This window comes from Equus asinus, chromosome 4 (assembly GCF_041296235.1).
Source record: "Equus asinus isolate D_3611 breed Donkey chromosome 4, EquAss-T2T_v2, whole genome shotgun sequence".
In the NCBI taxonomy this organism is placed as follows: domain Eukaryota; kingdom Metazoa; phylum Chordata; class Mammalia; order Perissodactyla; family Equidae; genus Equus; species Equus asinus.
In genome coordinates, this window is record NC_091793.1 from 68,499,056 (window position 1) to 68,511,640 (window position 12,585).

Below are 12,585 nucleotides of genomic sequence, written 5' to 3' on the forward strand. Positions count from 1 at the left end.
CTATATTTTTATCATCTTTTTCAAAGCTATGTTATTTGAAGCATAAAGGTTCTTTAATTCTTTTATCAGTATGAAATATCTTTTGTCCTTTTCTTATGCTGTTATATTCTGTTATTTTGTTTTAGGTATGTTGTTTGTCTCTTGTAAGCAATATACAGTTGAATTTCATTTGTTTTAAACCCAAGCCAAGAATCTCTGTAATCTTTTAATAGGTGAATTTAATCTAGCCATGTTTATTATGGTTACTGATATGTTTGAGCTTATTCCTATCACATTTTGTGATTATTTTATTTACCGTGTTTCTAGTTATTTCATCTCCCTGCCCCCATTTCTTCCATTTATTAGATTAGTGGAGTTTTCTTGGATCCATTGTCTTCCACTAATGTTTAAGAAATTTCTCTTATATTTATATTTCTACTCTTCCAGCAGTTATACTTAAAATTGTTTAACATATCAACTCTTCATAGAATAAAAAAAAAAAGTGAATAAACACCTTTGTGGTTATTTGTAGACATTTGCTGTGGAACAGGGAAGTTGTTTGTGCTTAGCCTGCTCTTTTGAATCAGAAATTTTGCAGTCATTTTAGTAGAAGTCCACCAGTAATTCTATGTATAAATATTCTTTTATGATAATTTGATGTTCTTGTTTGCTCCTACATTTTTAAAAAATTAGTACTACCAGTAACTAAGAAGCTATTTTTATATAAAATTCTCGTAGTATTTGATCCAAATTAATGTGTAAACTGGCTTTTGAAATTAGTATAATTTATTCCCTGGTTTATATCCATTATTCAATTTTGTTTTGCTTCATTTTTAGCTGGCAGCCGGTCAAGTTCCCCAGGGAAATTGTTGGGAAGTGGTTATAGTAGCCTTGCTGGCGGTTCCTCAAGAGGGCCACCTGTGACACCTTCTTCAGAAAAACGGAGCAAGATTCCCAGGAGTCAGGGATGTAGCCGAGAAACAAGTCCAAACCGAATAGGATTAGGTAAGGCTTCTCAGAGACCTGGGAACACCATTCTGTACTTGGTCATAATTTTGATTATAAATCTAATGACTTTGTGTAATGTAGGAAATAGAGATCTATTTTTGAACCAAGGATGTCATTTTGTCTGTGTTAAAAAGACATTTCACTTTGCACTTTTTACAGATTATGGCATGTTCGGGTTTCACTTATAACTGAAAACTGTGGGTCTTAATATTTACATTGATGGGAATGAATTGCATCATTGTGGGCTAAACACAGAAGTGTTTTAGAGTCATTGCAAGATAGTAGAATTGGGGGAATAGCAGGATTTTTTACTTCACAATTAGAAACAATATTGCTTTTCATTTTTCCTTCACTGATCAGCCATTAACCATATAAATGCAAAAGTAATTTCTGGGTCCACATTTATTTTGATTTTGATCTTCTGTGACCTAATTGTTGAAACTTGTGGTCGAAGAATGTGTATAGTTACTTTTGACATAATATTGTTTAAGTGTGAAGCCTAGGAATAGATGAAAACCAAATAGATAATATTTATTTTTGTGTTGTAGTATTTAGTTTCTTTGTAATAAGATGTAGAATTATATGCATTACTCTCAGCAGCTCAAAGACCTCTTTTGCTCTATTAAAATCTAATTTGTATGCTACCTTTTTAATGTAAAAGTTTAGAAGTCTTTTGTAATATATTATGAAAAATCTATGTTCACACTCTTATATCTTTACCTGCTTTCTAAGGGTAAAAATCTATCAATGTGAAATCAGAGTACTGTATTCTTTAGTCCTGTTGGCTTATCTTTCTTATTTATTCATTTATCTCAACACTTTTACTTGAATGTTTACTATGATGTCCTAAGCACTTTGTTAGACCTTTGGATTAGTAGATAAGTGAAATAGATTTAGCTTCTGACTTTAAAGAGCTTGTGGTCTTAGAGATGAAAATGTATACATTGTGACGAATTCTATGACAGGGAGCTCTGGGACCATAGAAAAGGAGTGTCTTAGGGTCCTTGTCTGCCCCAGTTCTCCCAGATTTCCTGCTAGGAGAGGCTTTCCAGAATAGGTCCTACTTTGATAAAGTATAAGTTGGGATTAGGCAGGGTGGGGAGATGAGGAGAAAGGGTTTTGGGGCAGAGAGAAGCATGAGCAGAAGCAGTCAGACAAGAGGGAGAGTAATGTCTTCTGGGAACCACAAGTAATTCATTTGGCTATTAGCAAAGGAAGTTTGTCAGGGTAGGGTGAGACGTGAGGACAGAGGGACTGGTTGAGTCCAGCTCATGAAAGTCCTTGAAGGCTGCCTGAACTAGGGGAAGGCCGGGACAGACATCTGAGAAACAGAACAGATGTTATTTGGTTTGACTAACATTTCCGAAGCAAGTGAGAAATGTAGCCACGCAGTGGTTTTGTTAATTCCATGTGATGCCAAGCCTCTGTTGGCATTCCTTAGCGTGGTCCCTGAGAGGACCACTTATTTGGATCCAAAAACAAGTAATGGGGCTATAACCAGAGAAAAATATCATGACTGAAGTATGCAAATTTCAGATTTGATGCTGTAACATTTTTGTGTTTGGATCTGGTTTTGTTTGGAGTATGCATTTGATTTCAGATCTAGATGTGAGCTTTCAGCTGTCCTTTTTCCAGAGTTGATTAGGTTTTTAGGCTGTCTCTTGGCAATCCAGATTAGTTTCATGCTTTTACAAATTCTTTTCTTTTTTTGGATTTTACTTTTTATGTTTATTAAAGATGCCCTTTTTACCTTTTCTTGGAATTGGGAAACAAACCAACCTTGGTTATCAAACATAACTCTAAGACCCAGTATTCCATGGGCTTGACTGTGAAGTTTGTGTTGCATATAGTTGAAAAGACAGCATTTAAGAAGCTTTCAAAAGAGGTGCTATGAAACATCCGTCAGTAAGAACTAAATAGGAGCCTGTTCCCCTCCAAAGAGGTCTTGTTTGAAACATTATTTTGAAGAAAGTAGTTCCCTTGAGATGCTCATTACGGGGATTAGTTATGTTTAAAGCTTTGAGATCATACATACAAATCTGATTAAGGAAGATATTTAAATTTGTGTACATTGTGAGAATACACACAGATACGAAGATAGAGATATGAATTCATCTATATTCATATATCTATATGAACAAAATCTCTTGCGATGTCTTCCTATAGTGTTACTTAGAAATGCTATTTTATAGGGTGTCAGATATATTAGTGAGTTTTTTCCTTTGTTTTTTTTTTGATGAGGAAGATTTGCCTGAGCTACATCTGTTGCCAGTCTTCCTCTTTTTTTTTTTCTCGAGGAAGATTAGCCCCGAGCTAACATCTGTGCCATTCTTCCTTTATTTTGTATGTGAGTTGCAACTACAGCATGGCTGACAAGTGGCGTAGGTCCATGCCCAGGAACTGAACCTGTGAACCTGGGCTGCTGAAGCAGAGCACACTGAACTTAACCACTATGCCCCGGGGCTGGCCCCTATATTAATATGCATTTTTCATTAATAGATTGTATATTACTGTGATCATTTAGTATGTACTGGGTGTATGGCTATGTGTCTAAACATTTGGTTCATTATGTAACAACTTGAAATATAAATAAAATCCAGAAAAGGAGGGAGAATCTTTTCAGAATATTTACTATAATCCTCAAACCAACTAATAGTTTTAGTCATCACTACACTGGGCTTGGAATTTGCACTGAGAATTAATTCTACTTATCTACAAATTATGCTTAGTCCAACTATGCCTTTTCTGTTTAAAGTAATATTTCTTAACTAAATTTTTCTTTCTCACCTATGATAAAAATGATGCCAAAAGCTCTTCTTTTTTAGCTGTTAAGATTTCTTAAGCAAAACAGAATGTGATTTCTGTTGGATAGCCAAAAAAACAAAATAAAACCCTGCTACTCTTCTTTTTTCTCGGCAGTTTATTCCTTCATAAACTGTTCAACTAAATGGATATATTTATAAATTGTTTCATTTTTGTGTTTTTTTCTATTTTTGACAAATAATAAAGTCGCGTAAATAGCTAACATCTATAGCAGTTGTATTTCGGAAGTTTGCCTTTGGTTCCCTTCTTCTCTCACTTATCTATTGAAAAGGCTATAAAAAATTTTGACTTTTTGCAACTTACATTTTGTGGATATGTGTTTAAAATGTTTTCAGATTATATGGTTAAAAATAACTTGAAAAAATTAAAAATTAATAGTAATCAATTTCAGCTATTAAATTAGACTACTGTCTGCAGACCAAAACATGAAAATATCTAGACTAGGAGACATTTCATGTCTTTAACTTCTGGCAGTTTTCATTATTCTTCTTGTACTTCTGCTTTTAATATGAATTCTGGTAGGATCTTTCCTTAAAAGGCAAAAGTCAGGATTGTTTTTGAAATGCTATTAAGGTAGAGAAGAGCGTCTCACAAGAAATGAAAACCGATTAAATGGTTTTTCATGGCTTCCTGGCATTTAATCTAAGCGCAAGACTCCAGAGCTAACTAAGAATACTGCTTTTAGAAAGTTCAAATGGCAAGTGTGTTTGTACTGTCTCTTCCTTCTCTGTTATACCTTCTCCTCCGTAACATATTCTCACATAGAATGTTCAATTTTGGCGTCAATAAAGAGACAAGTTGGTTTGGTATATTATTTTTTAAATTTGACTACCTAATTATTTAGTCTTTGTAAAAATTAGTTATTTATATACTTATTTTAAATCCTCCTTATAAATTGGTCTTTGGAAGTGTTGTTATAACTTAAGTGGATGTTTTACCTCTTGTGTTTTAAATTACCCAACATTTGAACTGTTGATATCACCACTAGATGTACTTTAATGAGGTTTGGGGCAACTATGGGCAGATTTTGAAAAAGCTGTGAACAGAATTCTTTTTCTGTATTCTACTACTAACCGTATGTTAAAGGAACTAGCTAGTGTGAATGGGTGAATGAACTTTCTCTTGGTGAAATACCGCGAGGGTAAACCTTGTTAAGAATTATGCATATTGTTATTTCAGAACATATTTACTTATGCTTTTTCATGCTTTTAATTGTCTTCACAAAGCAGGCTCAGCCCGGAGAGAGAGCCGAGATTTCCCATTGCTGTAGCATGTATATTAATTTAAGGAAGGTAGTGGGAGCTGGGTAAAAATTCAGAACTAGTTAGGCAGGAACTATAAGAAAATGCTCAACTAAGCATGCACATATGTGAAAAACTATCAGGACTGTTTTTATTACCTTCTGATTGTTTGTTTTAGAGTGGGCATTGAAATAGACAAGATTTTCATGTATGCCTTTCAGCAAGGAACTCGGAAGTGCTTACGTGTGTACATTTTCTCACAGTACCCTTCTCCTTTAAATGATGGCACTCCTTCTTCCTGACCTTCCTAAGGGGAGGCTGAGACCCAGAGAAGCTAAGTGTCTGGACCAGTGAGTTAGCATGGAATTGGAGAGGTCATTTCATAAGTTAGTTGTTGAGCGATGCTCTAAGGATAAGCAGTGTTGCTTTGTTGGTTCTAGGTAGCTTCTCGTTTATCAGTGGGATCAGTAGATACTCACTAGTTTTTTAAGGGTTTAATTTAGCACCTGCTGCTTTTGCCCTGATTGTACGAGCTGTTTAGAATGTTGTATAGAATTGCTGACTAGGCCCTGCTCCTTTGAGTGGAAACTCAGTCCTTTCGTGTCACTATGGGAAATGGAAGGAGAATTTAGGAATTACCAGAGAATTCCAAATGCAGGCATGTTTTGACTGATTGTTCAGAGTGCACTCCTGTGCTTGACCCTTCCTTGTTTGTCAGGGCAGACCTAAGCATTTGAACATCACATATGTACCTTTGGGGTCTAGTCAACTCTAGCACCGAGAGAGAAGGCAATAGGAAGTTGGTTTGGTTTTTCACATCCGTGTTCTTATTTTGTCAGAGAGTTTCATAATTCACTTTTGTAAGACATTCTTGTTGGAGTTTGGCCATACAATAAATCTACCTTTGCTCTGAAATAGTAGGCTATACTCATTGCAATATAGTAAACATGGCTGTTTTTACATTAGTGAATCAAGTTTATTTTTTCCAAAATTTCTGAGAAAGACATTTTTATCCTGTCTAGAATTGGTAGATCCTTTCAAGATGGAAATATTTATTGTCTCCAGGAGCTATTATGCAGGTGGCTACACAGTCAGTATGCAAAGTTCTTTCTGAGTATTTTGCCAGTACTGTATTTCTGTTTTCTCAAATTAAATTGAAAAACAAGGGCATCATAGTCTTCTTTTGAGCTTTACAGCCAAGTTATATCAGACCGTAGATTATTCATGTGACTCTGTCTTCTCAGTGTTTTGTAATGTGAGAACAGTAAAATCCATAGATAATCTTAAAGTCATTGGTGGTTGTCAGGGCGGTGGAGGGATCTTTGAACACGAATGTTGGGACTGTCAGTCCACATACCATAGAGTCATGTGTCAGGCTGGGGAAGTGAAAGCGCTTGAGTAGGAACCACAGGCAAACCTTTTTGGATTCCCACCAGAAAAGCAGAAATTAAATGGTGGGACCAATAAATAAAGGAATAGCACTCCCAACTCTTTATATCTGTTGGTTTAGATAATTAAATATATTTGAAGCATCTACGCACTTATTCAAAGTGGGTAGGTTCTCCAGCTGTGTCAGTCCTTACAAATTCTCTTTGTAAAAAAGGCCATACTGGGAGAAGTTGAACCCTCTTGCTTTTAATTATGCAAGTTCATGGATTTCAGTGACGAAAGGCTTTATTCTGTTTTTTAATCCAAATTAACTTATATTTCTAAAAACCCTGGGCATATGAAAATGGCTTTGGTCTTTCATCATCTTGTTTGAGAAGTTTGTTAAAGCCATAAGAACTGATCATTTCTAGAAGGCTTTTTGATCTTATGTTTTCTGATGCCAGTTTGCTTTTTGGAAAGCTTTCTTTCATTTCTTACATTTAGGCGTTTTTTCACCTTCATTCTAAAGCCCACAGCTTTCTGAGGCATTGAGCAGAATCGAGTTTTAATCCAAACCCTCTCCTGTTGTTGGCACGTCAGTCAGTGAGACCTCCACATGGATAGGTGCTCAGTCATCAGAACTGCCAGCGCAGACAATGTCGTGATTACATTAACAGAATGTGACTGACGTTTTGTGAGTTTTTCTGTCTTCATTAAACTTGTTCACCTTCTCTGAAACCCCTCATGCTGCACACTAGCACGGAGCAGCCGTATCCCTCGACCCAGCATGAGTCAGGGGTGCAGCCGCGATACCAGCCGTGAGAGCAGCCGAGATACAAGCCCTGCTCGGGGCTTTCCTCCACTTGGTGAGTACATGTAGGCGCTGACTCTCGGAGCAGAGCTCCCTCCCCTGCTCCAGATGCTTGTCGGAGACACTGCTGGGTGGAATGACCTGCTTTCCCTCCTCTGCTGTCCTTGTGGTCCTTTCTTCTTTCTTTCCTCTTCCTTAGTCACCCTTTGTTGTCCCCCTCTGCATGCTTGAATTTTGGCAATTTTCAATTTTTATATATTAGAGGAAAAAAGCACCACTTCACTCTGTACTGTTGGCATTTATGACTGCTTGCTACCAGGCAAGCCCATCTGTGTGGGAATTTCTAACACAAGCTCAGCTCAAGTTCACTGCTGCTTAAAAGGAGCGTTAATCCAAAGTTTATTCTTAGTCATTGAATTTCTACTATTTGTTTTTAATTTTACCAGAGATCAGACCGTACAGGATTCAATTCAAAGAAGGAAAAAAGATAAAATCATTATAATGTTTAGGAAACTAAATGTGCTCAGTTTAGGGGTGATAACGTTAATCTAAAAAGCAGCATGAGTGAAGATGTTAGCCGTGCTTTTGTGAAATGGTCATTTCAAAGCTTTCTTTAAAGCAATCTAAAAACAGCTTTTTGATAAACTGCTTAGCTGTACAGCCCAATGCAAAACTTTATTGACATGTTAATTATGCAGATATTTTCATTCTTCCTGGGCTCAATAGACTACTTAATGTCTGTGACCTGACGCCATCCCAGGACAAAAGTTACAATATTCGGTCACCATGAGGTGGTATAAGTACTGTATCTCGGATCACTAGCCAGGTGCCAGAATTGGGCTGCTCATCCGCCCCACCCCCTGCCCTCAGTCTTTTCATAGCCAGAATTTGTGTTTTGACAGATTCTAGGATTCAAGAAAAACAAGAAAAAAAAAGAAACATGTATCCTTTATAGAATATTGTATTTACCTATTCTTCTTAGTTTTAATAGTCCTGCTTTTCTCTAAAATGGACATATAATATACCTTTTTGTCTAGTGCAAATTATTAATCCCCCAGGACGTCTGTTAACACATTCTTTCACAAAAAAAGAAATATTTTGTATTCTTCAGTAATTGTGTTTTAGTTCTGACATATTAAGTGCTGTACAGCTGTACATTTTCCTCTGGATAAGCTTAGCAGGTAGACAGCATGTCGTGGCAGTGAGGCCAGGCCTGGAGTTGCTATACGGAACGACAGCCAGCAGCAGTCTGTTGTCCGACTCTGTGTAACAGGTCTTTCACACATAAAAATGTCATTACAGAAGACGGCTGTTAGATCAAAGGCATAAAGTCTTAATATTTGCCCATGTCTCCTTCTCATGTCATACACTTCTTCTCAATATCTTTTTTTCCAAATCAATATCAATAATCAAAATCTAGATACAGTTCTTTCTGACTCCTTGTCCTTTATAAAGGTGAGAGAAAGAGCAGGTAAAAAGATGCAGAAGCTCTGCCAGATGGTCCGCTTGACTTAGGGAGAAAATACCGTTGTGAGACGTTCTTCCTGATTAGCATGAGACCCTCAGTGGGGCAGCTTCTCTGGTACACGGCAGCTGTTCCACAGCAACCCGGAAGCATTAGGTCAGCATTCTCAACAAACCAGGGGCGGCAATGCTGTTTTTTTCTGAATGAACTGGTGATTTTTCCTTTTAGGTTAAGGCTGTGTATTTATGCCTCCTTGCTCACTATTTGACCTTCCCAAAAACCTATTATATAAGTGAATAATTCAATCTGTTTATTGGTTATTTTGTCTCTTAGAGGCAATTCAGTGTTTTTATTTCATACATGTACTAGTATTTTTGTTACTGTCCAGGGAAGCAACATTTGTAATCCAGCATGTGGTCTCTGGACCAGGCAAGGTATGCTGAATTCTTGAGGTCCTAATTGAAGCCTGAGTGGTTGAGTGATCTAGTCTGTTTGTCACTCTCTTTGGTGAAATGGATCTGCTTAAGTGTCTTGGTAACAGCCCAGAATGTTGAAATGTGTAATTGCTACTACCAAGGCAGAAGATGTGGGTGCAGGTATTTCCCTTTCTTAACGAACTCCACCATCAGCTCATGTCTTCTGTTGCGGTCAAGGCAATAATTAACATCCTTTCAGCTGAATTTTTATATCATGCCTTTTTTTTCCTCCTTGGGTTAAATCTGATCATAAAACTTCTGTTCAGCGAGAACAACAGCAGTGCTCGTGTGTACCTGGCACCATTCTGAGCAGTCAGTAAGCACACTGTGGTCCCTGTTCACCCTCTGGGACAGGTATTATCATCCATCTTTTACAGATGACAAAACAGAGACTTAGGGAGAGTAGCTCACTCTCTCAAGGTCACACAGCTAAGTGGTGGAGCCAGGTTTTGTATCCAGGTCTTAACGTCAAAGGTTGGCTCTTTGTCTGCCTCATTTGAAAGCAGTCCTGATAATTTGGCATCTTTCATTTGTTCCTCCGAAGTGTATTAAATACTTTCTGTGAGGCCTTTCCAGGCTTAGGCACAGAGAAAGTGCTCAGTGATGTTTCAGAATCATAATTTCCAGGCTTGGGGTTTGGACCTGGGAATTCATAGATAAGTCCCAGAGGTTATTGTCCCCAGGGGAACTTACTGTGCCCCTCAGCAAATGTCAAGTTTCCTCCTTTTCTCGTTCACTTTAGTAATCATTTCCCACCCCCTTATAAATTAATGAGGTTTTGTTTTAGTGCTCCTTTGAATCAACTTATATAGCCAACCTCCACTTAAAAAACAAAAGGAAATGAAAGTAATTATGTTTCAGTGATATATATTGGTTTTAAGTTTGCATTTATTACAGGGTTGTTTTGGACCATTTTAATGATATGAATATACATTTTATATATATATGGTTACAGTGCCAACTTCTAAGTGAAACTTAGGGCTGTAGGACTCTGCTGTAAATCAAGCTGTGATGAAAGTGGGTCCACCTGGGATTCCATTGTTGGGTCTTCAGTTGAGAACATGACAAAGGACAGGTTTACTGTAGAATATTCTGTTGAAACAGAACCCCAAAGGACAACTTTATAAGGAACTTTAAGATGAGGCATTGCTTAAAAGCTGTTCTCAGTTGAAACTGTCAGGTACAATACTGATATGGTTGTACATTATATGAATAGTTTGCTTCAGTCTTACAGAATATTTTGCCAACTTCCTTATTTAAGGAAAGTGATTATTTTATAATAGCTGTTTTAGAGACTGCTGATTTATTTTTATGCGTCTTGAGTAATTAGGAATTTTCTTTTCCTTTTGCAAACTGGTAAAAATCTGTCCTCATTAACTAGGCAACCTTTGCTATTTAACACCACTTATACTATAATATGCACATTTCATAAAGTGACATGAGCTTAAATAAATAAAATTATATTGAAGAGTTTGAGGTTTTCATATTTTTGTGACTAAGTGTGTAAGCATGAACGTGTACAGGATACCATACTCTAGCAGCGTGGGGGAAGTAGCACTGCTTAGTGTAACTTTGTTAAATCTCTGACTTTTCTGTGGCACAATCACCATGTTCTTTTCAGAACAATGAATAGAAGTACATTATCTTTTGGGTTTTTTCTGAGGTAAAGAAAAGCCATATATTGCAAGGCACTTCGGTTAATAAATTCGTGTTTTGAACCAAGTCTATATTTCGTAATTATTTTTAAAAGTTATTCTCTCCACATGAGAATGAATTTTAGCATATATTTTTTCCTATAGGTGAATTAATATGCTTATTATGAATATTTGCTAATAAAATATTTAATGTCTAAGTGTTAATTGGAGCTTACTCTTAACCATTACTGCCACCACCACCCCACCAGCACTACTTCTGTTACTGCTATCATTTATTCTGTGCCTGACACTGTTTTAAGTGCTTTATAGATGATCTCTTTTCATCTCTTAACTCCCAAGAGGTAGGTACCATTACTGGCACCATTGTACAGATGAGGGAACTGAGACAGAGAGGGTTAGTACTTGTCAAGGTCCTATAGCGAGTTGTGATCAAATGAGGATTGACCCCCCCATTGTGTTACAGAGCCAGTGCTCATAACCAGAAGACTGCAAATGCTTCTCCAAGGAAGGTCATTAAACTTAGTACAACTAACTTTCCAACAATTAAACAATAAGTCAGTTAATAATTAGGATATTCGTGAAACACAATAATACAAATTTTGACTGAGGAAAATGGCATTCCAGTTGTTGAGTCCCCTTCTTGTGATTCATTCTATTTCTGTTCAAATAACATTATAAACTTCTCTGCTTTTGTTTTTGGTGCATGGTCGCGTGTGCATCACATACTTATGAGACATCTCGTGAGCTGAGTTGGTAATCCATCCTCTGCTGTTCCACCGTGGGGTTTAGATGGTGCTCGGTGGCTCCTGATGTTCTTCGTATTGCATATTTCCATAATGGCTGCTAGAGGCTTCATGGCGTGAATATAAACCTGGAGTCTGAGCTAGTTGATGCATAAGGAGCACCTTAAAGAGTGCCTTTGTTGTGCCTGTATGTTTACCAGCTGTGTGAGAGCCAGCAGGCTGCCATGGACTTTGGGAATCGGCACTTGCTATCCATTCATATCCAGCGCCATTTCTTTTCATGAGAAGACATGGTCTTCTGGGGAGCAGTCCCTGCACTTCCCTTGGACTGTGGCATATTCTGTCTCGGGTACTTCTCTGTTAATCCTGTGGGTGTTGCCGTTCCTTTTACCTGCAGCCTCTCGACGTCATTCCAGGTCCACTAGTGCTCTCTCCACTGCTGAATCTGTTGGGCAGTCAGGTGAACAAGTGCTAACTGCATGACTTGGCTTCTTCATATGTTCTAGTTTCACACTCATTTTAACATTTGTTTTCATCAGTGTTGGCTAGCACTTGGCATGTATGCACCTCATTTTTTTTTCTCCAATGTGCTTTTATTTTTTTAAGTTGTTGAATGTTTATGGTTCTGTTAATAGGCCATAGATGCTCTATAGCCTGTTGTACATCATTTCTCCAGTGTTCATATTTATGTTAAAACAAAACAAAAAAAGAGGGAAGTGCTTCTTCCCTCTTCCACTCCCTCTCCCAGGCAAACAACAACCCAAAATAGGTATTGTGAAGGGTCCCTGTGGGGAGATGGGGTATAGATGTCGTCAACAGAGTCTTTCATCTCCAAAGTCTTTGCTCCCGATAAAGTGTTGATTACTGATGTTAGTTATTAGCGTCAGGTTCTAGGTATTTGGAGGTCCTTTCAGTTACCACGTTTCAAGTTATAGCGTATGTAATTTCATATGTATGAAAATAAATGGATGGTCCTAAAACTTTTATGAAAAAGCGAGATCTCAATTCAGATAATT

At 37.4% G+C, this 12,585-nt stretch overlaps 1 protein-coding gene across 24 annotated transcripts in view; it reads left to right on the forward strand.

The window, feature by feature from the left end:
• CLASP1 (cytoplasmic linker associated protein 1) overlaps window positions 1–12,585 on the forward strand; it is a 255,693-nt gene that overhangs the window by 174,859 nt on the left and 68,249 nt on the right. For 12 of the 24 annotated variants that reach the window (XM_070507435.1, XM_070507436.1, XM_070507437.1 and 9 more), the window contains one exon: window positions 817–984. In XM_070507435.1, the coding sequence (XP_070363536.1) occupies window positions 817–984 (168 nt within the window). Of the gene's footprint in view, window positions 1–816; window positions 985–7,177; window positions 7,286–11,966; window positions 12,030–12,585 lie in introns of all 24 variants that reach the window. The other 12 variants (XM_070507427.1, XM_070507432.1, XM_070507428.1 and 9 more) reach the window with 2 other exon arrangements.